The sequence below is a fragment of the Danio rerio genome, chromosome 7, assembly GCF_049306965.1.
Source record: "Danio rerio strain Tuebingen ecotype United States chromosome 7, GRCz12tu, whole genome shotgun sequence".
Lineage (NCBI taxonomy): Eukaryota > Metazoa > Chordata > Actinopteri > Cypriniformes > Danionidae > Danio > Danio rerio.
In genome coordinates this window covers 38474963-38500515 of record NC_133182.1, presented here as the reverse complement: position 1 = coordinate 38500515, position 25553 = coordinate 38474963, and the positions used below count along the sequence as shown (strand labels likewise).

Genomic DNA, 25553 nt, shown 5'->3' with positions numbered 1-25553 from the left:
ATATATATATATATATATATATATATATATATTTTTTTTTTTTTTTTTTTTTTAAATTAAAAATTGGAAACTAATAGTCTAGATATTCCATGACTTGGGTAAAAACTAAATCAATGTTATGATTTTGCAAGATTTCTATGACCTTTAAGAACCCAGCTATACTCTCATCCAAATACTTCAAGTGTCTTCAGAAGGGTAAAACAAGAAAGATATTTTCTTCACTGCCTTCTTATGCTCATATTTACCAAAAGTGCCAGTATAGTAGAGGGCACTATAAATGGTAAAACATCTTGTTACGGATCATGGTAACAGGAATTAATAAGTCAGCACTCATTTAATAAGAGCTGTGAGTGTGCATCTACCTGATTGTGATCACATCTCCACGGCTGCCCTGTATATTCCAGCTGCAGTTGACTCCGGCCGGGTAATTGAGGGGCCATAATGGGCTGTAAATCACTCCTCTCCTCTCCGTGTGTAGCTCCACCTTACCACCACAGGCAGCTGAGAAACACACGCATGCACACACGCACGCACGCACGCACGCACACAAACACACACACACACACGCACACACACACACACACACGAAATGCGCATTGGGTGAGTCATAAGTGACCACAGCTGTCAGATTGTGATTGAAATGACATCAACATCTCACATAAGGCTTTATGGATTTCTGAGTGCAGGCCAGGTATTTATGATGGCCGGAATTTGATCCACTCACTCAAGAAGGATTAGAGAGATACGCAATACTCAATTTAGCGTGTGAGAGTGTGCGCTAACGATTATGCATCTGAACAGAAACACAATAAGACAGGGAAGAAATGTGTCTGCGAGGCGACAGAAATAGTCCAGGCAGTGCGAGTGGGTGTATGATCTATTCAGTTTGTTATATTTAAGAATTCAGGTGGCTAATCTTCATTATAATGTTCCTCTTTCATCTTCATAATGAATCATTGGTCTTGAAAAAAAGACAGTACTTAACTGTTTCTATTAATGCATGTAAAAAATTAAACACCTGTAGAGAAAAGACGTGAGAAGTCAGTGCGTTTCAGAGGCAGGTTTAAGAAAGCTGTGTGTCCTTGTTTCATGCATAATATAGCCACATTTATTGATTTAAAAATATACAACAATAATCATCCTTGAACTTTTATAGATATTTTTGTATTTGTCACTTATATAAATACATGAAATACATAAAACCTCCTGAAGTTCAATGATCTTATTAAACATTTTATATATAGAATTAATTAAAGTGCCACTCATTATACACTCATCGGCCACTTTATTAGGTACACCTGTCCAACTGCTCATTAACGCAAATTTCTTATCAGCCAATCACATGGCAGCAAATCAATGCATTTAGGCATGTAGACATGGTCAAGACAATCTACTGCAGTTCATACTGGGCATCAGAATGAGGAAGAAAGGTGATTTGAGTGACTTTGAATGTGGAATGGTTTTTAGTGCCAGACAGGTTGGTCTGAGTATTTCAGAAAATGCTGTTCTACTGAGATTTTCATGCACAACCATCTCTAGGGTTTACAAAGAATGGTCAGAAAAAGAGGAAATATCTAATGAGCGGCAGTTCTGTGGGCGCAAAAGCCTTGTTGATACCATAGGTTAGAGCAGAATGGCCAGACTTGAGGCGGATGGGCTACAGCAGCAGAAGACCACACTAGGTGCCGCTCCTGTCCGCTAAAACAGAAAACTAAGGCTACAATTTGCACAGGCTCACGAATTGGACAATAGAAGATTGAAAAAACGTTGCCTGGTCTGATGAGTCTAAAGTTCTGCTGCGACATTCGGATGGTAAGGTCAAAATTTGGCATCAACAACATGAAAGCATGGATCCATCCTGCCTTGTATAAACGGTTCAGGCTGGTGGTGGTGGTGTAATGGTGTGGGGGATATTTTCTTGGCACACTTTGGGCCCATTAGTACCAACTGAGCATCATGTCAACACCACAGCCAACCTGAGTATTGTTGCTGACCATGTCCATCCCTTTATGATCACAGTGTATGACTCTTTTTATGGCTACTTCCAGCCAGATAACGTCATAAAGCGTGAATCATCTCAGACTGGTTTCTTGAACATGACAATGAGTTCACTGTACTCAAATGGCCTCCACAGTCACCAGATCTCAATCCAATAAAGCAATTTTGGGATGTAGTGGAACAGGAAAATTGCATAATGGATGTTTAGCAGACAAATCCGCAGACTGTGTGATGTTATCATGTCAATATGGACCAAAATTTCTAAGGAATATTTCCAGTACCTTGTTGACTCTATGCCACGAAGGATTAAAGCAGTACTTAAGGCAAAAGGGGGTCCAACCCGGTACCAGTAAGGTGTACCTAATAAAGAGGCTGGTGTTGCTTTTTTAGTATTGGTTTGGGATGCACAAGTTCTGCTAAGGTTTTAAAGGCAATATTCCAACTGGCAAAATAAACAAAACTAGCACAGAAACAATGTAGCACTTGTTTCAGTTTTGATATTCCCTGTGTAATATTACATAAATATGAGAGAAAAACTTGAACATTTGTACCCAGTGTCTTAAATAATAGGTTAATGTAACTGCATTCTAAAGACTAGAATACATCCATAAAGGGACTTTGATTCTACTCAACTACCATGCAATATGTTGTTAGTGTTGTAGGACAAGTGCAAATAAACAAACAAGCAAAACAAAATAAAATAAAATAAACAGCCTTCGGCTATAGCAGTTTACTAAAGAATATTACATTTTATTGTCAATGGAAGCTCTGTTTTTTTTTTATATACCAGCAGTATGGCGAAGCAGTGAGGGTCTGTTTTACGTGAAGTGAAATTAAATGTGCTGACGGTTCAAGAAGCACTGGCATTTGCAGTTTTGCAAAAACGTTTCGGTGGACATGCGCCTTCATAATTTTTACTTTTAAAATAAAAAATTATCCTTACCTGTGACTTTTACAGACATTTATGATTTGTGACACTTATACTTTAAAAAACGTAGTTCACACCAAAAATGAAAATTCTGTCATCATTTACTCATTCTTCGCTTATACTAAACGTTTAAAGAAAGCTGGAAACCAGTAGCATAGACAATATTATTTATTTTCCTACTATAAAAGTTAATGGTTTCCACAGCAGAATGAACCACCAATAACTCTGGCATTTGTTTTATGCGTGGATATCCTTCCAGCCACAACCCAAAATTTGGAAACACTCATACTTACACATTTCATTCATAATTTTGTTTACTCAATTCACCTGTACCATTGGAGCACCCAGATGAAACCTACACAAACACAGGACTTCTTGCTGTAAGGCGAAAGTGCTAACCAACCGCCAAGCCACTGTGCCACCCCTGAGAGATTTCCAACATTCTTAAAAATATATATTTTTGTGTTCAACAGGAAAACGAAGCACAAAAGATTTGAAGCCACATGAGGTAGAGTGTAAATTGTCTGTAAATTTTGGGGTGAACTATCCCATAAATCAGGCTTTCTGATGGATGAAATTTGAACATATCATGGCAGAATTGTTGTGGTTATTATTGGGATATTTGTCAATGTCAGTTTAGGACTACGGCAAATTAAAACAGTTGAACACAAAGAGCTTCCTCATTGTGCTCATTTACCTGATGGAAAGTACCCTCTAAAAGCAAATGTTTTGTCAATATATTGGACACACATCACATTTAGCAGGGAAAATATACCTTGAAATAGTATACCAGTAAGGAAAAAAAAGCTTTCATGTGTGTGTGTGTGTGTATGTGTGAGTGATAGAAAATGAGTCTCTTTGTCTGTCTGTGGGTGAGAGAAAGAGCTCTAGGTGTCACTGGCACTATCAACAAGCCCCCACCCCCAACCAAACCCTCTTTAGTCACCACCCCTTCACAAGATACCACCTCCACCACCACACAACAAAACACAGCCGTTCCTTCTCCATCTGCGCCTCTGTCTCTGATATCTGCTTGAGCACACAAAAGCACACTTCTTTCTCACACATATTCACTATCTTCTCGCTGTGGCTGTTTGTTGAGCATTTAGCTGACCTCCACAGATCATGTGTTACTCAGACAAGCCCAGAGAGCTGTCTAGGAATAGACTGTGGGTGAGATCAGATCCTCCTGCCTGACAGACTGTGAATTTGTTGCTTTAGCTTTACTTTTAATGCCTTCTAGTTGCTGTGAACGTAGATTTAATCTGCAAACATGATGCTCAGAGAATGCTGAGGACGATGAATATATGAAGAGTTCAGATGTAAAAACTTGAAATCTTCTAAAATGAGCATTTTTATCAGCCAGCGTATGTAATTTCGCTTAACTAATTAACTAAAATTACTTAACTAAAAAAAGAGACACTGTTATTTTATTTATTTATGTTATTAGCAAAACTGATGAGACTGATTAAATTAAAGAAATTAACAAAATGTATTGCTTCATTAGTATTTTAATTTAATATGTTTATTTATAATGTGTTGTATAATGTTTATTGAAATGTTTATTATATTTTAATCTTTAAATTCATTCATTCATTTTCTTGTCGGCTTAGTCCCTTTATTAATCCGGAGTCGCCACAGCGGAATGAACCGCCAACTTATCCAGCAAGTTTTTACGCAACGGATGCCCTTCCAGCCGCAACCCATCACTGGGAAAGTAATCTTTATATGTTATATTATAATCATACTTTAAGAAAAGTCATAGGTCTTCAAAGAAGAAAAAACATCCTACACTAGTGATCTAAAAAATAATTAATTGACAGAATCTAAAATATATATTAAGTGAAATATAAAAACACAATGTATAATAATTAGAAAAATCTAAATTATATCCAAAAGACAAAGTGAAAATTCCAATAAATTAAGTCATATCACCCAAAATGATTTTACAATCCTATAAGGCAAAGTAAAAATCCAAGTAAAAATTTTGTGTTCATTAGAATTTTAAAATCCTACAGGATTCTGAATGTCCATTAGAATTTTAGGAATCCATAAGATCCTATAGAATCCTAAAGGATAAACTGAATTTACAATAGGATTTTTTGACAAGGTTTTTATGTCAAATAAGTTCTTTTCCTGGTCTTCAAAGTGAATCAACTCAACATACACAAAAGGATGCTGAGAATAATGCAATTTTTTCAAATGGAAATTTCAGAGGTGGTAGAGGTTTTTGCATCTGAACTCATATATAAACACATTATCTGATCATAAATTAAGTCTAAACATTCTTACAGGACTGTGTGCTTCAAATTTAAACCAGCAAGTGGTGTTTAGCAGTCTTACATTGTCTGAAAGGATAGTTCACATACAATTTGCTGTTAATTTTTAATCTCAAGCCGTGTGAAAAGCTCTGCTTTCAGATAAAACATAGCCTAGGTCCTTGGTGATAATTAAAACCAATGACAACCTGCACTTTGGGAGTACATAAACAAACATACAGGTGAAACAAGATTAATATCTCTGGCTCATGATGTTTCATTCAAGCATTTTGGATAAAAAAAACGCTATTGTGTGAACTCTACCTAATTTGATCTCATAACATAACCAACCCATTTACCCTAGCTGACACTTGGTTGAAGGCATATGGATGTTTACATTTTGACTACAAGTTGGACGGGGGCAGAATAGTTTTAACAAACTGAACTAACTAACTAAACAAACTGACAAGCTGCCAATCTGTGCTGGAGATCATACTGACAGATCATCACTGAGTCGTGTTTATAACTGTCATGGCAACAAGCCAAGAGCGGATATCCCTGTATGGATGCTGCCGCTGCGCCGCCGCTTAACCTTTCTTTGTCATCTGATAATCTTTAACCTGCCTTTACACACTCTCACCGAGAATGAAATGATATGTCGTATATATTTATGTGGAACAATGGAGATAATAAAAAAGTGAGAGCTTGACTTCTAATGCACCTCGCACTTCATTTTTGTTGTTCAATTGAATTAACGTCAGTGATAATAACATCACACACTATGAAGTCTACTTACCCACACAAACCCAAGCCCACCGCAGGCAAATCCATTTCATGAGGTAAAGCCGAATAGTCCCGATTCTCTCCATCATCGCCGTCATCTCCTGTTGTTCGCGGCTCAGGTCATTTCCTCATAATCCAAACCGATTTTCAACTCGTCTCATGTCGGTTTCAGGTTTTCTCTCGATTCAACTTCTTGCATGAGCTTCAAAAGCGGCGTGTGTGCCTCCGTGTGTCCCGCGGCTCATCGCGCTGTCTGTCTGGAGGGAAAAGCAGAAAGACCTTCAGGCAGGAGAGAGAGACGGGATTGGAGGTTCAGTGGGAACAACAGGACACATCCTTCATCCAGGAATTGACTTTCTTGGTTACTTGCTTATTACGTTTTTGTTTCTTTTCAATACATCCCATCGAGTAGCCTAATGATATCGTCCACTACTTGACAGTATGTGTCAGTTATGTAATAATCTGTGGTTTACTAATCTGGGCACTGCAGATCAGTGAAGTGCTGTCCATCTGCTGGAGCGCATCTCACACAAAATAACACTCGGATCAATTTTCAACACAGCTACATATACAATATACTGCTCATGTAAATGACTGACTGCTCCCCTGAATAGCCAGTATAACACACAAGACTGAGGGCTCTCATTTGATGCGTGTGTATTTGACAGTATCATAAATAGACATTTATATATGAATTTTGCTTGGGTTTGTTTTCATCATTTGTCTGATGGAGACTTACCAGCTGTCGGGACTGTGGAAGTGAAAGCCTGCACTCTTGTGGACGGAGGGTTGCATCGGTGGAAGGAAGCCATGACGTGTGGGCCACATTCCTTTATTTACATGCTAAACAATACCTCCTACCGAGCCTTTTGAAGCAAACAAAAAATTCTGCGTGGTTTCAAAATATACTGCCTAATTTCAACAATGTAAACTACCTACGACTAGACTGTTCTTCACGACATATTTCCGGTTGCATTAGTACTTTTGAATTAATTTTTTACTGCTTAAATCAATCTAATCTTATGTACCTAAACGTGGCTTTGGATCTTCAGGGCATAAAAGGCACCGCTGGGATTCGAACCCAGGATCTCCTGTTTACTAGACAGGCGCTTTAACCAACTAAGCCACGGCGCCGCTGCGTGATTGGTCATCGGTTTTCCTATACGTACGTCATACAACAGTCCGACACACGTTTAGTTACACACTTGAAAGAAATTATTCGTTATTATACTCAGAATCTTCCCATGAATCGAATACATTTATTTTAAACTTTTTAATCTTGTTTAGAACATTTTTTAAACATAAGCAAAAATACATGGTCCCTACTTTTCGACAATTTATGATTGAAGTTGACTCACTGCTCAAATCTTTCCGTAACAAGTCATGTGTAACAACGTGTCAGATTCTTGGTTCTATATGAAGAATTGTTGTCTATTGATTCTGATTTGAGTTAGATAGCTTTTTTAATGCTCTTAATTTATTTCCATACACTTTAATACTTCACTTACCCCTTCCTTTGTTTTGTTGTTCTTTTTCTTTCTGCAGCTAATGTAGTTTGTATTTTTCCCTTTTTGTATCTCTCTTATATTGATCTCCTGATTGTGGTTTTATATTTTCACTCTTTAATTAAAACAATACGCACGCTGTAAACGAGGGCGCTAATGTTTTTAGATAACACCGGACGCTCAAATATAATCGGGCTTTTGTGAAGTTCCCAGATCCTGTAACAATCTCTCCCCTTTAAAAATAAAACTAATATCAATTTTTTACATAATTAGATTTTCCCTAAATACTATTGTACAATACTTATTTATATGCTTTTATATTCACCAAATTTGTGTTCATTTGAATATATTTATTTTAAACATTTATTTTGCACTTTTAACATTTTATCTTTTATTTATATAAACATTGTTTAATCTTATAAATGGCTAATTGTATTAGATAAAATAATGATTTTGAGGTGTATTTATTTTTCATTTATTATTTTATTAATTAATGATTTGATATGAATGCTTGTTCCCCAAACATTTGCATCAACTCCCTAGGACTTCCACCTTAACAAGATCTGAACTACTGTTAGGTTATTTTACAGTTGTGACAACAAAAACACAACATATAAATTTTGTAATCTATATAAACAAGCTGAAAAACATTTTGTAGATGTGTTTTGCATTTATCTACTTGTACAGTGTAAGCAGGTTTGATAGCAGGTTTAAATGGAGTCTAATGTCAGGTGGGACACTTCAAAATCAATTAATTTATTGAGAGAGAATAAACCCCCTCGATTAACTGTTTTAAATTTCACTTGAGCTTTCCTACTTTGATTCATTTCAGGTATGTGGGACATTTACAACTCAAGTAATTAGAGTTAACGAATAGGACCTCATTATTTCACATTTCATTTGAAGTTTTGACTTACACTTTAATTTTCTGCACTGACATGCATCTAAAGTTGATCATGGGCAAAAAATGTATATATACATTTTTTTTTTCAATTTTATTATTTATTTATGACAAATTTCTGTAATCATAACATATTTTGAAATCAGGTACACTTATGTAAATAAATGCACCAAACATGTGGGCACACAAACACATTTGTACCCGCACACAGTCTCTCTCACACACACACAGTAGCTTCTTGACATTTCTCTAAAACAGAATCCTCACAAAGGACAGGCAGTTCTTCATACATGTTCTACCTCTTGTTCTTGAGATTTTTTAACCTAAAGTCACAGGAGAAAAGGATTGATTAGATATTAGAATAAATAAAATAGCAAAATGCTGAGTGTTATAAAATCTGAGCTCTGACCTCTGGAGCAGTTCACTGGTGGGCACATCTCTATCTACATCTTCACTGTTGGAGTCGGTGTCGTCTGAGCTGCTGTCAGACTCCTCATGCCTCTTCTTCTGCTTCCCTTTATGCTTATGCTTCTTGCTCTTTTTCTTCTAAGAAAAGAACAGTGAGAAACTTAATGTCATTTCTAGTTTTGCAAAGACATCAGACCAGGATAATATGTTCTAGGAGAACACACCTTTTTCTCTTTCTTGTGTTTTTTGCCTTTGTGCTTCTCTTTATCTTTCTTCTTCTGTTTCTTCATTTGCGGTGAGTGTGTAGATGGCACAAACCCTGGTGAAAAGAAGTACAACATTAAAATTTAACATTTTTATAAAATACAAGGCAGCAAAAAATCCCTGGATAAAAAAGGTGATCTAATATTACGGCACATACATATTCAAACATTTCAGAAAATAAATCATGACCTAAAAATTACAAATTAAATCCATTATTTCAGGATCTCGAGTGACTTTCGATTTAGATATTTATTTATCTCAAAGCATGTTGTAGTTCATTCATTCATTCATTTTCTTGTCGGCTTAGTCCCTTTATTAATCCGGGGTCGCTACAGCAGAATTAACCGGCAACTTATCCAGCAAGTTTTTTTACGCAGCGAATGCCCTTCCAGCCGCAACCCATCTCTGGGAACATCCACACACACACTCATACACTACGGACAATTTAGCCTACCCAATTCACCTGTACTGCATGTCTTTGGACTGTGGGGGAAACCGGAGCACCCGGAGGAAACCCACGCAAAGGATGTTGTAGTTATTATTTATTATTATTATTACTGGTTAAAGACATTAGTGTTAACATGAAGACTTAACAAACCCACTCAGGTGTTTCCGGTGAACTGTCATGCCATTATAAACTCGCCGTGTTTAAGATCTGCTAGGTATAAAATCATTGATCTTCACTCCCTAACTGTTTAAATATAAAGTTGGTCTCATACAGACAAGAAGCACAATGGTAAATTATTCTACGTCATGTCTTTAAAAAAACTGTAAAATCATTTTTCTAAAGGAGTTTCTGAGCTCACACGCTGTATCTTACGGACCTTGAATTTAAACCTTCATTTCATTTTACGTTTGAATAACTAAACAAGAGCTCAAGTCTATTTAATAGACTATGTTTGAACTAAGTTACATTATATATGCTGTAAAAAACCTTATGAACATCGACCTTTCACTGAGAGTTTATTGGTGGTTGAAAAACTCAAACATCTCATATAAAGCCTAATTAGGTTGTTAAGAGACTGTGGTTAACCATCTGTGGTTACAGAGACTGACCAGGAGGTGGCAGTCTGGGGCCAAACTCCTCTTCGTCCAGGCCTTGTGATTTAGCTGGAGCATTTAAGGAGGATTGGGTACTTTGGGCTGTAGTTTCAGCAGATGGCACACTCTGGACTGTGAGATGCTTCAAATCTAAAGCAAAGAAAAATGATGCAGATAATTATGCATAACAATATAGATTTTCATGGTACATCCGTATAAATAATCTGGTGCTTCTGAAAGCACTTACTTTAATACAATATAGTATACAAAAACAGTTTGTGAGCAAAGTAGTAAACCAAATTGGTAGTACCCGAGTGACCTATAACTTTAAAGCGAGATTCTGAAGTGCACACTCAATGGATGCATTACTATTCCATGAGTCCAAGGGAGAACGCAAATGAAGCGACAACAGCCACAGGTAGGTCTTATTATAATGACAACATTACAGATATAGCATGTCTGAATTCTATTCACTCATACTCTAACTACAGATAATGAATGTTTCTAACGTTCATGAATTAGGGTTTAAATCAAATGTTGTGCCTACTCAGAACATATAAATTAGGGCTGCTCGATTATGGGAAAAATCATAATCACGATTATTTTGGTCATAATTGTAATCACGATTATTCAAAACGATTAACAGTTGAAGTCAAAATTATTCATCCTCCTGTGAATTTATTTTTATAAATAAATTTTTCCCAAATGATGTTTAACAGAGGTTTTTTTTTTACAGTATTTCCTATCATTTTTTCTTCTTCTGGAGAAAGGCATATTTGCTTTATTTCAGCTAGAATAAAAGCAGGTTTGAATATTTTGAAACCTATAACAGCTCGATATTATTAGCCCCTTTAAGCAATATATGTTTGATTGTGTGCAGAAGAAACTACTGTTATACAATGACTTATCTATTTACCCAAATTAAGCCTTTGAATGTCACTGAATACTAGTATCTTGAAGAATATCTATAAATATAATGTGTAAAATATAATGTGCTGTCATTATAGCAAAGATAAAAGTAATCAGTTTTTAGAAATGAGCTATTAAATGTGCTATTTAAACTGCTTTAAGCATCTTCACTGTATTTTTGATTTTATTATTGATTAATAATAAAAACAGTCTGCAGCAGCAGGAATATCGCACGCTGTCTTTTTAAGAATAGTGCAGCTCTGATATAGTTTCTCTTTCACGTGTCTTTTGATTCTCAATTTGTGAGTTTATTACACAAGTGAGGGTTAATATGAATAATCAATAAACACCGCGCTCTAACACAAGTGTGCATGTATTTGATCAATAAAGCGCTCACATTAAGATCGCGTTAGATGTGTGTGTGCTCTGCTGTCCGAGGCTAAGCGCGCGCAAACACACACGCTACCTGTCCGAGGCCAGACACGGTGCGCACACACACAACAGCACGCGTGCTCTTTTGCGCTTTTAAAATAATGAGTGATGCGCATCCCGTGCTGCAAAAGTTACATTACAGCACATGCTTGTAGTCATTTTCACATGGAACTGAGCTTTGCAGAGGCAAAGAGTTTTCACACGTGTACAACTGGAAAGGGGGCGGTACGTGATGGAATAATCATTTATCTCGATTAATGGTTTTTCATAATCGTTAAAAGCCAAAATCGAAATCCCATTTTCGATTAATTGCACAGCCCTAATATAAATGCAGAGGCACAGATTATATCTAATCTTCAGCCGTTCTATACCCATTGCTTTGTTGATGTCAGGAGCAGGAGTGAACTGAGCCGGGATGGGTGGAATCACGGTCCCAGATGTAGTAGTGCTCTGGGCTGCTTCAGATGTTGGAGGGGCCAACTCTTCCTCCTCTTCAGCCTCATCTTCAGATGAAGAGGAGCTTTTCTCATCAGATGAGCTGGCAAAGATGGCTTTAAAGAGATCCATTGAAGGCCTCACCTCTTCTTCCTCCTCCTCCTCCTCCTCTTCATTCTTTTGATCAGATTGCTTCTCAACAGATTGGGCCACTTTTACCTGCATAAAATGGGATTACATTGAGATTTAAAATAAGCCTCTAAATGGATGTCAAATAGAGAGATAAAGCCATGAGTCAAGTAGCTTAATCCAAGACCTCTGAGAACAGACATGATCAACAGCTATAATGTATGCTTTCACACAAACACTGAATAGTGAACAAAGTCACTAATTCATAAATATATTTTCTAGGCTTTATAGTTATGGATGAAGGGGTGGCACGGTGGCTCAGCGGTTAGCACAGTCACCTCACAGGAAGAAAGTAGCTGATTCAAGTCCCAGTTGGCATTTCTGTGTTTGCATGTGTTCATGTGGGTTTTTACCAGGTGCTCCGGTTTTCCCCAGTCCAAAGTCTTGCGGTATAGGTGAATTGAATAAACTAAACTGACCATAGTGTACGAGTGTATGTGTGTGTGAATACAAGTGTGTATGGGTGTTTCCCAGTGCTGGGTTGCAGCTGGATGGGAATCCGCTGTGCAAAACATATGCTGGATTAGTTGGCAGTTCATTCCACTGTGGCGACCACAGAATAATAAAGGGACTAACCCGAAAGGAAAATGAATGTATTAATGACATTAACATGAGTGAAGTCTTTCTATTAAACACACACACATGCATCATCCGCTGGTACCTCTGAAGTGGCAGAAGCAGGTAGAGCGTCTGTCTGGGTCTTGACCTCAGCCTCTGTTTGCTGGGTCGCTGAAACTTCACTGCGAGTTTCACTAAGAAAGGCACTGACTGCATCTTTAGGTTCAGATGCCTGCACTGGTACGTCCCACCTAGATTTCTTACTGGAGGCTTCTGCGGTCACTCGAGGAATGGTTGAGCTGGAAGGTTTGGGATCACTTGGGTTGACCTGGCTGCCATCCGGTATGGTTAGGAAGTTAAAGACAGAGTACTTATCTCTCTTTACTTTAGGCATTCCCACCATACTGGACCTGCAAATGACAGACATAATAAATGGATGTTACAGAGCAAAAAAGAAACATGTTTTCTGGCAATTTTAAATAAATTACATAAATGATAACAACAACAAATGTAATTAAGAATTTCTTTACAGTAAATTCTCATTGTGGTGTTAAAAAATAAGTAAAATAGAGATTCCATTGACTTTTACCATGACAGTTTGTGCAAGTTACATCTAATGCAATACATAAATAGATTTTTTTTAACTACAATCAAAACCAAAATGAGTGTAAATGAAAATGTAAATTGCAAATGTACACCAGTACATATCATCAGTTTGAATACGTTTTTTTTTGTGAACATTTTTTTCTTGAAATGTTTTAACAGTAAAGAAACCTCTTCAGCCAGAGCATGTGATTTGATCCACCAGAACCGAATGTCTTACCCTGGATAAGGATCGGGAATATTGAACCTTTTACACAACAGTTTATCAGGATGCCATTCAAACGTGTCTCTGGTAAGCTTCCCAAACATCTTCATCTTCACAGCAGCCTGTTTGTCATCCACATCATTCTAAATAAAGACAGAGAGTGGTAAACTATGACTATAATAAAGTTAGTTCTAAAACAGTAGACAAAACTGGAACATTTAGTTACTCAACATTAATCATTTTCTGAACAAATTAGTACATTTTACCTGAACAGTTATGAGTGTGTCAAAAGCTAACTCTCTATACTGAAAGCAGATCTCTTTACCTCTTGCTCTTGTGCAACATCCACAGTGTCAGTGTCCTCCTCATGTTTTCCATGTGTGAAGCGTGAAGAGAGAGATGAGCTGCTGGGCTTGTAGAGTAAAGCAGCACGCACAAATTCTTCTCTTTCTCTTCCTCTTTCCCACTCTGTCATAGAGGAGTCCAGACTCAACTCAACAGCATCTGCAAATCATCACCAAAGCCATCAGAAAAATAAGCACTGAGCCACATTTAGGTTAGCAAACATCAGGATAAATTAGATCGATCACAAATGTTCGAACTCACCTTTATCACCCTGCTTAAGTTTGCTAATGTACAGATCATAGCGGGCCTGTTTCTGAGGATTCTTTGAGAATGGTTTGAAGGTTTTGCTAGCATCAGCAGTGGGTCCAGACCAAGCATTCAAGGCCATCTGGGTTTCAGAGGGAGGCTGAGGCTGTGTGGAGCTTGACTGGAAACGGCTGGAGAGGGCTTGCAGAGCGGCAGCTTTTGCTTTAGCTGAAGCCACCACAACGGCTCGATCTACAGCCGACGAAAGGTTACTCTCCGACGGTTTCTGGCTCTCTGCTGCTTTGCGGATCTCAGTCAGCCGCTCTCTATCTTTACTTTCCAGCAGCTCAAACACAGAACTGGGGCCTGCAGAACATAAACAAACATACATTTTGAATCAAGTTTGAGTTATGAGTTTTATTCAATCTTTATTCTTTAGCATTCAAAAATAACACCAATTTTAGAATACATTTTACACAAGGGCTTTTGATCTGTAGCATTCAATGCTGCTGATAAGTGTGAGATAATTGTATATCAATATTATATAATTTTAACATTACACATACAATAAAACCATTATAATGTTTCATTATAATCTATCACAATTAAATCCACCTTGTTGACATTGTAAAATGGGTATTGCCTTATACTGATTGTCACTCATCTTAAAAAAAAAAAAAAAAAAAAAAAGCTGTATCCAAAATCACATACTTGAATACTAAATACAGGTATGAAATAGTATTCGACAAAAAAGAAATAGCCAAATTATTAGTTAGAGTAGATTAATCGTATTCTTCCCAAATGACCTATCATCTCATGAGTCATGACTCATGAGGCCAAGGGAAACAATTTTGTGAGTGGCAGTGAACTGTAATTGATGCTGATGTTGATGTCTCATAAAATAACTACATGGTCAATATGTTCTGATTATATTCATTCTAAACTGCTTTTTTCCAGGAAGTAACTTTTTAGTACGCACTTATATAATTAATAAAAACTTTATTCTTTTTTAAAGATTCACTGACCAAAAACAATCATATTTACATAATTAAAAAAGATTTTATGGTGATCATTTTGTGGTGAAAACATGACAGCCCTAATCTGAAGCCAGCTGCAATTGCATGTATATGCACAGTTTACAAATTGATTTTTAATATATTTTTATATTAATAAAATTAATTTTATAGTATTTTCATGATGATACACCCAAGTTAAATAAATGCAGCACAGATCTGGTGCCATCAGTGATCGTTCACACAATTTTCATATAGTAAGTAGTAATGTGTATTTATACAGCGCATTTATCCTGTATGGCCATACACCCAAAGCGCTTCACAATCATGACGGGGGGTCTCTCCACCCCACCTTCAGTGTGCAGCATCCATTTGGATGATGTGACAGTAGCCATAGGACAACGGCGCCAGTGCACTCACCATACACCAGCTATTGTTGGAGTGGAGAGACAGTGATGGAGCCAATTCAGTAGATGGGGATGATTAGGGGGTCATGATGGGTAAAGGCCAATTGAGGGAATTTGGCCAGGACACAAGGGTTCACCCATACTCTTTTATGAGAAGTGCCATAGTAGTTTTAATGACCACAGGGAGTCAGGACTTCTGGTTAACTTCTCATCAGAAAGAAGGCGCCCACTGACAGTATGGTGTCCCCTTCACTTTACTGGGGCATTAGGACTCACAGACCGCAGGTCAAGCACCCCCTGCTGGTCTCAGTCACCTAGCGGTCTATAGGCAAAGAGCTAAAGATTGGATTTAAATGTAAGTTTGGTAGAGTCATATTAATGTATTCAAGAGTAAATGAAACTGTTTGAACAAATCAATTAGCTTTCAGTGGGACAAATAATAATGGATTAAGTAACTTGTGGGCGACGTGGTGGCATAGTGGGTAGTGCTCTCACCTCACAGCAAGGTCGCTGGTTCGAGCCTCAGCTGGGTCAGTTGGCATTTCTGTGTGGAGTTTGCATGTTCTCCCTATGTTTGCTTGAGTTTCCTCCGTGTGCTCCGGTTCCCCCCACAAGTCCAGAGACATGCAGTACAGGTAAATTGGGTAAGCTAAATTTTCTGTAGTGCATGTGTGTGAATGACGGTGTATGGGTGTTTCCCAGTGATGGGTTGCAGCTGGAAAGGCATCCGCTGCATAAAACATATGCTGTATAAGTTAAGGGTTCATTCCGTGGTGGTGACCCCTGATTAATAAAGGGACTAAGCCGAAAAAAATGAATGAATGAGTGAATGAGTGAATGAATGAGTGAGTGAATGAATGAATGAATCCATGAATGAATGCATGAATGAATAAGTAACTTGTGAGCTCCTCACCCTGTAAAGCGGATTCTCCCAGCATGTCACGTCTCTGAGTGGAGTCTAACTTGTGGCGGCCCTGCTGTGATGCATCCTGTGAAAGCTGTCCACGCGAGAGCTGTAGTGCCTGAGCAACGATGGGGCTGACGGTGGATGGATCAATCACAGGACGGAAGTAATGTACAGGTCGAAAATCACGAGGCAAATCAGGGGGAGGATAGACCTAGAATACAGAGAAAAACATACTAGTTTAACTGCTCAACTTATTCACATCAAATGAGGAATATTAATAAAAAAACAGTGTAGTTCATATATTGTGAATGAACAGAATATTACCGTTTTAATCTCTGTGACTTCTGAGGCCAATGCAAAGCCATCCAGAATCCTGCCAGAATAGGCCATAACTCTTTTTAAAGCTGAAACAAAAAACAAACACATTTGTCAAGAACAGTCATTTTTCCTGTAGAGTCGACATTTTCACACTAAACAGTGGCTGCACACTAAAGCTTAGCCAGCCGAATTGTTGCCTCACTGTCATGTCTTAAAAATTATTCACATACAGCGTTTGTGCACAAAGAGACCTTACAAAACTTAGTTAACAAACTTATAGCAAAGCGGTTTAAAATTTGGATATGTAGAACAAACTAAAGAGGTTTGGTGATACCAAGAGAAATATTTCATTACAATAATGCCAATTTCTCTCTAGATAATATGGTCAATTTAAGATATTATATTTGTACATACACAGCAAGAGCCAAAATTATACTTAGCCCTGTTTTTTTAATAATAATAATAATCAATCAATTTTTATATAGCACTTTAAAGAGATGGTTTACTCAAAAATGAAAATGTACTCACTATTTATTAAGTGGTTCCAAACCTTCATGCGTTATGAGTTGTTATACATTCTCTCGTTTTGATCCCTGTCAGAATTCTGGCAACTGAATTTGCAGTTTTTACTGCAGTTTATTAAAGGTGGTTTTGAAACATGTTACTAGGTTTGGAGGAAATGTTTAAAATGTGTTTTTAAAAGAGTTTTTAGCTTAACTCTTAAAGATTTGAATTTTTAACATTTTCCAGCTTTTAGACACAGCCAATTTAATCACATTAAAAAGATACTCAAAGTACCCAGTCCTAAAAATCCTAAAGCAAACTAAATTTATCAGGACGTTATAAAAACAGAGCTATGGACTTCTTGCCACTAACCATTTTTCTTTTTAGTGTACTGTTGGGGAGCAGTCCATCCGTACAGTCCATCTCCTGGCTCTTCTCCTCCCAGCACATTGTCATAGTTTGACATGGAGTCTTTATGATAAATATCGCCATCTTCCTCTTCCATTGCACCAACTCCAAATGCCTGCACACATGCATTCACTGATGTCAGCTTATTTCTCTTAAAGGAATAATTCACCCAAAAAAATATTCTTAAGGTTCCAAACCCTGAGTTTGTTTCTTTCTTTTTCTTCTTCTTACAAGTTTTCTTTCTTATATTGAACACGAACAAAGATATTTTGAAGAAAGCTGAAAACCTGTAGCCATCGACTTCTATGGTCAGAAAAACAAATACTATGGAAGTGAATAGTTACAGGTTTACAGTTTTCTTCAAAATTTATTATTTTGTGTTTAAAAGAAGAAAGAAAACTCATAAGAAGTTTGAAAAAATTAAAGGATGAATAAATAATGACAATTTTCATTTTGGGGCACACCTTACCTTTATTATATTTTTTCCTTTTAAATTAGTTTTAGGTTTTTGGCACTTTGACCTCACCTGTCCTGCAATCCCACCCCTGCGCTCCTGTCCAGATGCTCTGTCTCCAAATAGGTTGGTTGTTCTGTCAGACTGAAGCGTGAAAAGGTTTATATGTCCTGATCCTGATCCACCACCCAGGGCCTGTAAAGGGTTCAACCCTCGGTAACCCAGACCATGAGAGTCCACTTTAGGGGTAAAGTCCACCGGGACCACATCTTTAGGGGCAAAGGTCACATTCTCTGGAGCAAATTCATCATCGTCCTCCTAAAAATAAATAAATAAATAAAATCAAGTATAGTTTCTTCAGTCTTCATTCAAAGAAATAATTCTTTAAGTCACAAAGAAAGCACTTATACTAATAAAACACATACTTAGCATGTCAATTTCAGATTCAAGCAAACATAATAAAATTGTAACTATCAAAACTAAAAAAACAATTATCCACCTCAGACTCTTCTGATCCATTGCGAGGCAAAGAACAGCCATAAACTCTGCCTGAAAGATGGAAAGATATCAAAGGTAAACAGATTAAAAATATATATATAAATCACATCTTTTCTCCACACATAAACTCAAAACAGCTATTTTTCCATGTCTTCTCTCATCACCAGTGTTTTGCTTGCGTGGCTTTCTTTTCAATCTTGGACCGACTCCCTGGCCATCTTTCCAGCCCATTTTTCTCAGCAGCTCCACACCAATGGATGACCTGGTGACCACAGCAAGCACTTCAGTTTACAGCTACGTTACAGTCAGTGTTGGGTAAATGTCTTTAAAAATAATAATAATAATAATAATAATAATATATATATATATATATATATATATATATATATATATATATATATATATATATATATATATATATAATAATTTCTAAATACAACAAAACTTTATTTAGAGTACTTTTCAATTACACCAACTTTGAAAAGTAATTCAATCACTTAACTCAACACTAAATAAAAAAATAACTATAAATCTCATTAGTTGATCATAAAAAATAAACTATTCATTCTTTAAGATTGATATACTTAAATATTTAATAACAAACATAACATACTTTAGTTATCAAATACAACTATTCTGCAAAAAAGAACGCAACTTTAGATGCATCAAAACATGAAATATTTCAAAGCAATAAACTCCATATTTCATGCATGACACCTCTCCATTACGGATGTGACAGATGTGAAATTGGCACTTGTGTGACTTTGGAAAATCAAATATGACTGCTTGATAACAGAGATATTTTTGAGTATTTAACGGTACTGTAAAATACAAGCCAACACAAACATCTTAGAAAGAGTTTAACTATTTTGGTGTAAAGTTTTTTTTCTCTGCAAGGTTGACATTTGTATGGAATTGCTCACAACAAATCACTCTGCTTTTCTGAACTGATTTACAGTATTTAAGACAAGTATATTATAAGCAACTTCAACTAAATAACCGAAAATGAACCCTTTGTAACTAACTACAGCCAGACCATAGGGCATTGGGTACCGTGCAGGGGCAATGAACTCCTCCAGCAGTCCAGGGTCACCAGGAATCAGAGCAGCGAGAGAGCTGACAGCTCGCGCTTTGTCCTTTATCTGATCTTTCCTCTCAGAGGCAAACTCGTCTGTTGTGGTGATCTCTCGCGGTGCAATACCATGCTCACCAAAGTCCTTCAAATAAACACACTCTTTATTAGGAATACATTATACAACCCAAGAACTTAACCGACACTGAAAGTCACACAATAACCTCCTCATCCATAAAGTCCTCTGGTCTGGCATTGTGTTTCTCGGACTTTTGTTGTCGAGATGATACAAATGTTGACGGCGTCCAGCCTAAAGAACAGAGTAGATTAGTTAAATTAATACAAGACTCGGTTAACAGCATTAGTGCATTGATAAAGGCTCTCACTGACCTTCTTTAGAGCCCACTGTGTTGAAGTAACCAGCGGAGAAACCACCAGTAAAAGCCCCGTGAAACCTTTTGTATCGACCCTTCTCATCTTTAACAGTCTGCTCGTGCACAGGTATTGGCTTTCTGCTGGGTTCATCTTAAATAAACATGGATCAACAGTGACAATCGCTAGGGAAGTGTGCCAAATTTACGCTTATTGATTTTTATTAAAAGTTCACAGCTCGAATGCATCAATATGTTGAGAAGAACAACAAAACAGAGTAAGTTTACAAATACAATACCTTCTTCCAGAGGTTCTAAGGGAGTCCCGTAAGTCACAAAATCTTCATCGCTGTCTTCGTCGGACGCCATGTTTACAATAAGTACGGTGGCCGTGTGAGCTCTTGCTATGTCCGGTTCGTGAACCGATCTTTTTTGACTCGGATCTTTTAGGTGACTCAATTGAATGTACTCCAACCCGAACTGAACTAACACTAGTTTAATAACTGGATATAAGCATCCCATACTTTCTTTCTCTAAATTAAAATAATATGGCAAAATAGTGACAGTGCTTTAGTATGCGATTACGAATTCAGCCCATGACTACGGTAAGTTACAATTGATTCACGAATCGGACAAAATTGGTCAAAGCGATTCTCGCGGACATTAACTATTTATTATGATCCCAGCATTTGGAGACGAGATAACGTAGATAAAATACGTTATACGTCGATTAATCTAAATTTGTATTTAATTTGTAAGTTACTTGTTTTATACCTGACGTTAATAAAGTAAAATTTGAAATCAAATGAAAAAGAAAGCCATACCTGCAGGTATTTTAAAACATTTAAAATAAAGTTCAATCAACTGACAATTCTGTTAGTTTACCTACATTTTTTTTTACTTTTTTCAATCCCATTTGACTTACTTTATTATATTGAACACAAAAGCATATTTAGAAAAAGCTGTAAACATTAACTTCCATATTAGGCTATGTGTTCGTGAAAAAAGTCAATGGTTGCAGGTTAACCTTCTATAAGAAATCTTTAGGATTCAAAATACACAGCAAAGGCTTAGAACCACTTGAAAATAAGCAACTATAAGTACATTTTCGTTTTGGGGCATAGTGCTGATTTTGAGAAGCGAAAAAAACACCTCAAAAGGTTGATTCACTAATATGTTTTGGTACTTACCAATTATATTATGGATTTGATGATACAAAATATACTAAAAAAAGTAATGTATTAATTTTTTCACAGTAACAATCAAATATAACTTGTAACTGACGTTTAAACAGCCAAATATATTAGTCTTTCATGTTAATTCATTCTAAAGTTCAGTAATATTAATAACACAGCACAACAAACTCCATAAAACAAACAACTTTTATTATTGCCAACACAGTTCACTTAAAGACATTCTTGTAGATTTTTACTTCTTAAGTGACAGTAAATAAAATCTGAGTCAACATTGACACTCACTTAAGATATCATTTGCCTGTTTCCCTTTTATCTTAAACAACTAGTGCAGCCTTTGGTTGCATAAAAGTACTTAAAAAAAACAAAAGCAGCACATCATGTCATAGGCATAAATATACGTTTCCTATAGGTAAAAACCAGATTAAGTTGAACAAATATCTACATTTAGTATTTATTATCGTGTTCAGCAATTAACTTAAAAATACATACACCGTATGCATCTAAAACAGGACCACGGAATTACAAATGAAGACATCAAAATCCACAATCAAGTAAAATTGAAATCTTCCAACAGAATAAGAAGGATGTTTTCTAAAAATCAGCAACGTTCTGTTCAAAATGGGGTTTCCTTTTGAGCTTCCGTTGCTTCTTCATAAATTGCAGAGGGCAGTTAGAGTCACATTTGGAGACAGACCTCCAGACGCTTTGGATCTCCTGGCATTTAGGCCTATGTGCAATCTTGATGATTAATAAGTTGATATGAAATACTATGCTTCTTTGTCTCTTCTGTGCTATTGGATATGAGGTCGTGGTTTCAAAATAAGTTTCCCGGTCTAGGAGGAAAAGAGAAAAACAATTTGCACATGAAATGTTGCTGTGGATTTTTTTAATCAGTGTAAACACAAAGAGCAATTATTCAATGATAGCAAAAAATACTCACATCGTCACAGGACATGTTATATTCTGCTAGTACTGTCCGGCAGCGTGCAGCAATTCTGCAAGTGGTTAAGGAGAATCTGGAAGTTACTTACAATCTGCAGCTTTGAAAATAGATTGACTGAATAATGCACACTGCTACACTGAAAAGGATACATAGATGGTGCAACAACTCGCTTGTGTATTCCAGCAAAAAAGAGGCCAATGAGAGTCACGCAGCTGATAGTGAAAAACGGATGATTCCATAAAGACGAGAAAAAAGAAACCTGTAGAAAGAAAGGACACAAGGGGGAAACAATTATCAGAGCATACAAAGCAGAACATAATATCTGACATATCTTTACTTCACATACTTTCTGGGTGTCTGGATCAATTAGCCAGTTCCAGGCTCCTGTAGCCGTGCACACAGATACCACAATCAAAATCACTGCAAATAGAAAGCAGCATTAATGAATGATAACAAGGGAGTGTAAGCCACAACTCATTTTTAGAACTTGTGGATATACAAGTGTTATAAAAGTGTAAGACAATTTGTTTAAGAGTTACAGAAAAATGTCATATGTACTAGACACAAAAAAATACCAATTTGTCCTGTATTTGGTTTATTTTCAGAAATGTTGCACTCACATTGCGTAAAACTGATTTTTATCACTCCGAGCTAGCTAAAATGCAATTATACATTGAACAACTAAACATTTAATAAACAGTGATTAATGGTTTAATTCAATATTACAACATACAGTTATGGATAGGATGATTGGTAGAGCTAGACACAGTATTAGATTCGACCCTGATGTGAAATTGTGGTCAGGTTTTTATTTTTATCTTTGAGATTGGAGGAATAATTATTAATATTACTAATTAATTTATGTATAAATGATAATAATGTTCTCTTTTATCTTTTTTTCTTACTGCTTGTGTGCAATGTAAATTAGACATTCTGAAATTTCTGTTTTAGCATTTTAATGCCAAATAAGTCCTGTATTAATGAATATGCAATTTGCAAAACTGGCACTATTTTATATTGGGCAAGGTACTGATTCCCCAACTTCTCCCCGGGTGCCACAGCAATGGCTGCCCAGTGCTTTAAGTATGTGTGCCAATGTGACATAGAAATGCAAACACAAATTCTGAGTATGGATCACCAAACTATCCATGTCATGACTTTTCTCTCCAATATATATATACACTCACCAGACACTTTTTTTTTAGGTAAACCTGTCCAATTGTTTGTTAATGCAAATTTCTAATCAGCCAATCGCATGGCAGCAATTCAATGCATTTAGGCATGTACCCATGGTCAAGACGATGTGCGGCAGTTCAAACTGAGCATCAGAATAAGAAAGAAAGGTGATTTAAGTGACTTTGGATGTGGCATGGTTGTTGGTGCCAGACGGGCTGGTCTGACTATTTCAGAAACTTATGATTAATGGGACTTTCACGCACAACCATCTCTAGGGTTTACAGCCTGAAAAAGAGAAAATATCCAGTGAATGGCTGTTCTGTTGGCGCAAATGCCTTGTTGATGCCAGAGGTCAGAGGAAAATGGCCAGACTGGTTCCAGCTGACAGAAAGGCAACAGTAACTCAAATAACCACTCGTTACAACTGAGGTCTGCAGAAGAGCATCTCTGAACGCACTACATGTCGAACCTTGAAGCGGATGGGCAACAGCAGCAGAAGACCACTCTAGGTGCCACTCCTGTCAGGTAAGGTATCTGAGGCTACAATTGGCATGGGCTCACTAAAATTGGACAATTGAACTTAGAAGATTGGAAAAATGTTGCCTGGTCTGATGAGTCTTGATTCAGGAAAATTCAGGAATTTGTAGGGTCAGAATTGGGGGTCAACAACATGAAAGCATGGATCCATCCTACCTTTTACAAGCAGTTCAGGCCAGTGGTGGTAGTGAAATAGTGTGGGGGATATTTTCTTGGCACACTTTGGGCCCATTAGTACCGATTGAGCATCGTGTCAACTCCACAGCCTACCTGAGCATTGTGGCTGACCATGTCCATTTCTTTAAGACCACAATCTACCCATCTTCTGATGGCTACTTCCAGCCAGATAACGTGATGTCATAATATGCGAATCATCTCAGTCTGGTTTATTGACCATAACAATGAGTCCACTGTACTCAAATGGTCCCCAAAACTCAATCCAATAGAGCACCTTTGGGATGTGTTGGAATGGGAGATTCACTTCATGGATGTATTTCAGTACCTTGTTGAATCTATGCCATGAAGGATTAAGGCAAAATAGGGTCGTGTGTGTGTGTGTGTGTGTGTGTGTGTGTGTGTGTGTGTTATGGGCACTTAGTATGCATGTACAGTTCTCAACACATAGTCTGAGTTTTAGACAGCTTTTGAATTTCAATAAATATAAGACCAGGCAAGCTGGACTGACTCACTTCGCCAACGACCAGTAGCCGGCTGCAAACAAGACACATACTCAGTCAATCTTCTCTCAAAAGCCTTCAGGTCTGTGGATGAAGAAAACAACTGTACAAGCACAGTACTGACAGCAAGGAAATCACAATCCATTTTCCAGTTTTAATTAAAAGTCCATCGTGCCACATTATGTTGATGTCATATTGATGTGGTAACAGTTACTGAAATATGATTAATGAAAACGTATAACAAATATAAACAGCAAATAGTTATGAAACTAACTTATTTTACATTTAAGCGATTTAAAAGAACATGCTCATCCGCTGAACAAGCCTTATCAAGAAACAAATGCATTTATGACTACTCAATGTAACGTAAAGCAGACTATTTTGCATGGGGCATAAGTCAGAGGCTAATACGACTTGGCAACATTATGCTTAAAGTCAATATTCGGGTTAGTGTACTGTGTTGTAGCGTATATTTGTTTTTACAATGCATGTCAATAAAATCGAGAACTCTTCACAGATTAACGTAAACGTCTTGATGTGTCCTAGCCAACATGCTAGCAGCTCGATGTAAACACAACACGTATAACTTGCCATAGCAAAGGGGTGGACCATACGCTTATATCAAAAAACTACAGCAGCAGAGAAGTGCATTAAAGTAATATTGGACCTATTGAAAAATACCTTCAGCTTGTTCTAATGAATTCATTGCTCTTCCCCGGTGCTGCTCGCTCAGCTCAGGCCTGCGGACACGCGCAATTGCCGTCAGCGTGAACCAGCCAATCGCAGACACTCTCTTCTCATTGGCTACTAGAGTGGAGTGCGTCATCTTAAAGCTGTATAAAAGTTTAAATATGCTCTGATATACAGAATTTTCTCTGTGACTTAAACTGTTTAATAACTACTCTACAAAATGTTTACAGCAAAAAAAGTGTTAAAACTGTGAAATTTTATATAGACTTTATGAATATCGTTTAATTTTATAATTTGCCTCTGTACTCGGTTGTTTTTTTTTTTACCTTTGTACTTGTTGTCATCCATTGTTATGATTAATATGTTTGTATTGT

General features: G+C 37.0%; 3 protein-coding genes and 1 non-coding gene across 6 annotated transcripts in view; all 4 read right to left on the bottom strand.

Moving 5' to 3' along the window:
* lrp3 (low density lipoprotein receptor-related protein 3) overlaps positions 1–6844 on the bottom strand; it is a 36556-nt gene extending 29712 nt beyond the window's left edge. Inside the window, exons 1-3 of one of the 3 annotated variants that reach the window (NM_001130634.2) lie at positions 6707–6844; positions 5981–6224; positions 363–501 (exon numbers count right to left, since the gene is read on the bottom strand). In NM_001130634.2, coding sequence (NP_001124106.2) covers positions 363–501; positions 5981–6065 — 224 coding nt within the window. In that variant the 5' untranslated portion in view covers positions 6066–6224; positions 6707–6844. Of the gene's footprint in view, positions 1–362; positions 502–5980; positions 6494–6706 lie in introns of those variants that run through there. The other 2 variants (NM_001431063.1, XM_073906044.1) reach the window with 2 other exon arrangements.
* Positions 6845–7027: 183 nt separating this feature from the next.
* On the bottom strand, positions 7028–7101 carry trnat-agu (transfer RNA threonine (anticodon AGU)). Its single transcript has one exon. It is a non-coding gene; the product is annotated as a tRNA-Thr (tRNA).
* A 1362-nt stretch (positions 7102–8463) lies between these two features.
* On the bottom strand, positions 8464–20342 carry gpatch1 (G patch domain containing 1). The gene is made up of 19 exons (NM_001204123.1): positions 20260–20342; positions 19980–20114; positions 19814–19899; positions 19571–19734; positions 18682–18779; positions 18519–18568; positions 18092–18337; positions 17530–17680; positions 16660–16739; positions 16342–16546; positions 14024–14374; positions 13743–13921; positions 13433–13560; positions 12713–13019; positions 11799–12081; positions 10102–10236; positions 9006–9100; positions 8783–8919; positions 8464–8696 (listed from the first exon to the last, which is right to left on the bottom strand). Exons 1-19 carry the CDS (start codon positions 20327–20329, stop codon positions 8669–8671), a joined length of 2928 nt encoding a protein of 975 aa, NP_001191052.1. The 5' UTR covers positions 20330–20342; the 3' UTR covers positions 8464–8668.
* Positions 20343–21324: 982 nt separating this feature from the next.
* On the bottom strand, positions 21325–25239 carry cnep1r1 (CTD nuclear envelope phosphatase 1 regulatory subunit 1). The gene is made up of 6 exons (NM_001017874.1): positions 25171–25239; positions 24502–24573; positions 22446–22519; positions 22249–22358; positions 22097–22151; positions 21325–21989 (listed from the first exon to the last, which is right to left on the bottom strand). The coding sequence occupies exons 1-6, from the start codon at positions 25193–25195 to the stop codon at positions 21948–21950; spliced, it is 378 nt and encodes a 125-aa protein (NP_001017874.1). The 5' UTR covers positions 25196–25239; the 3' UTR covers positions 21325–21947.
* Between the last annotated feature and the right edge of the window lie 314 nt (positions 25240–25553).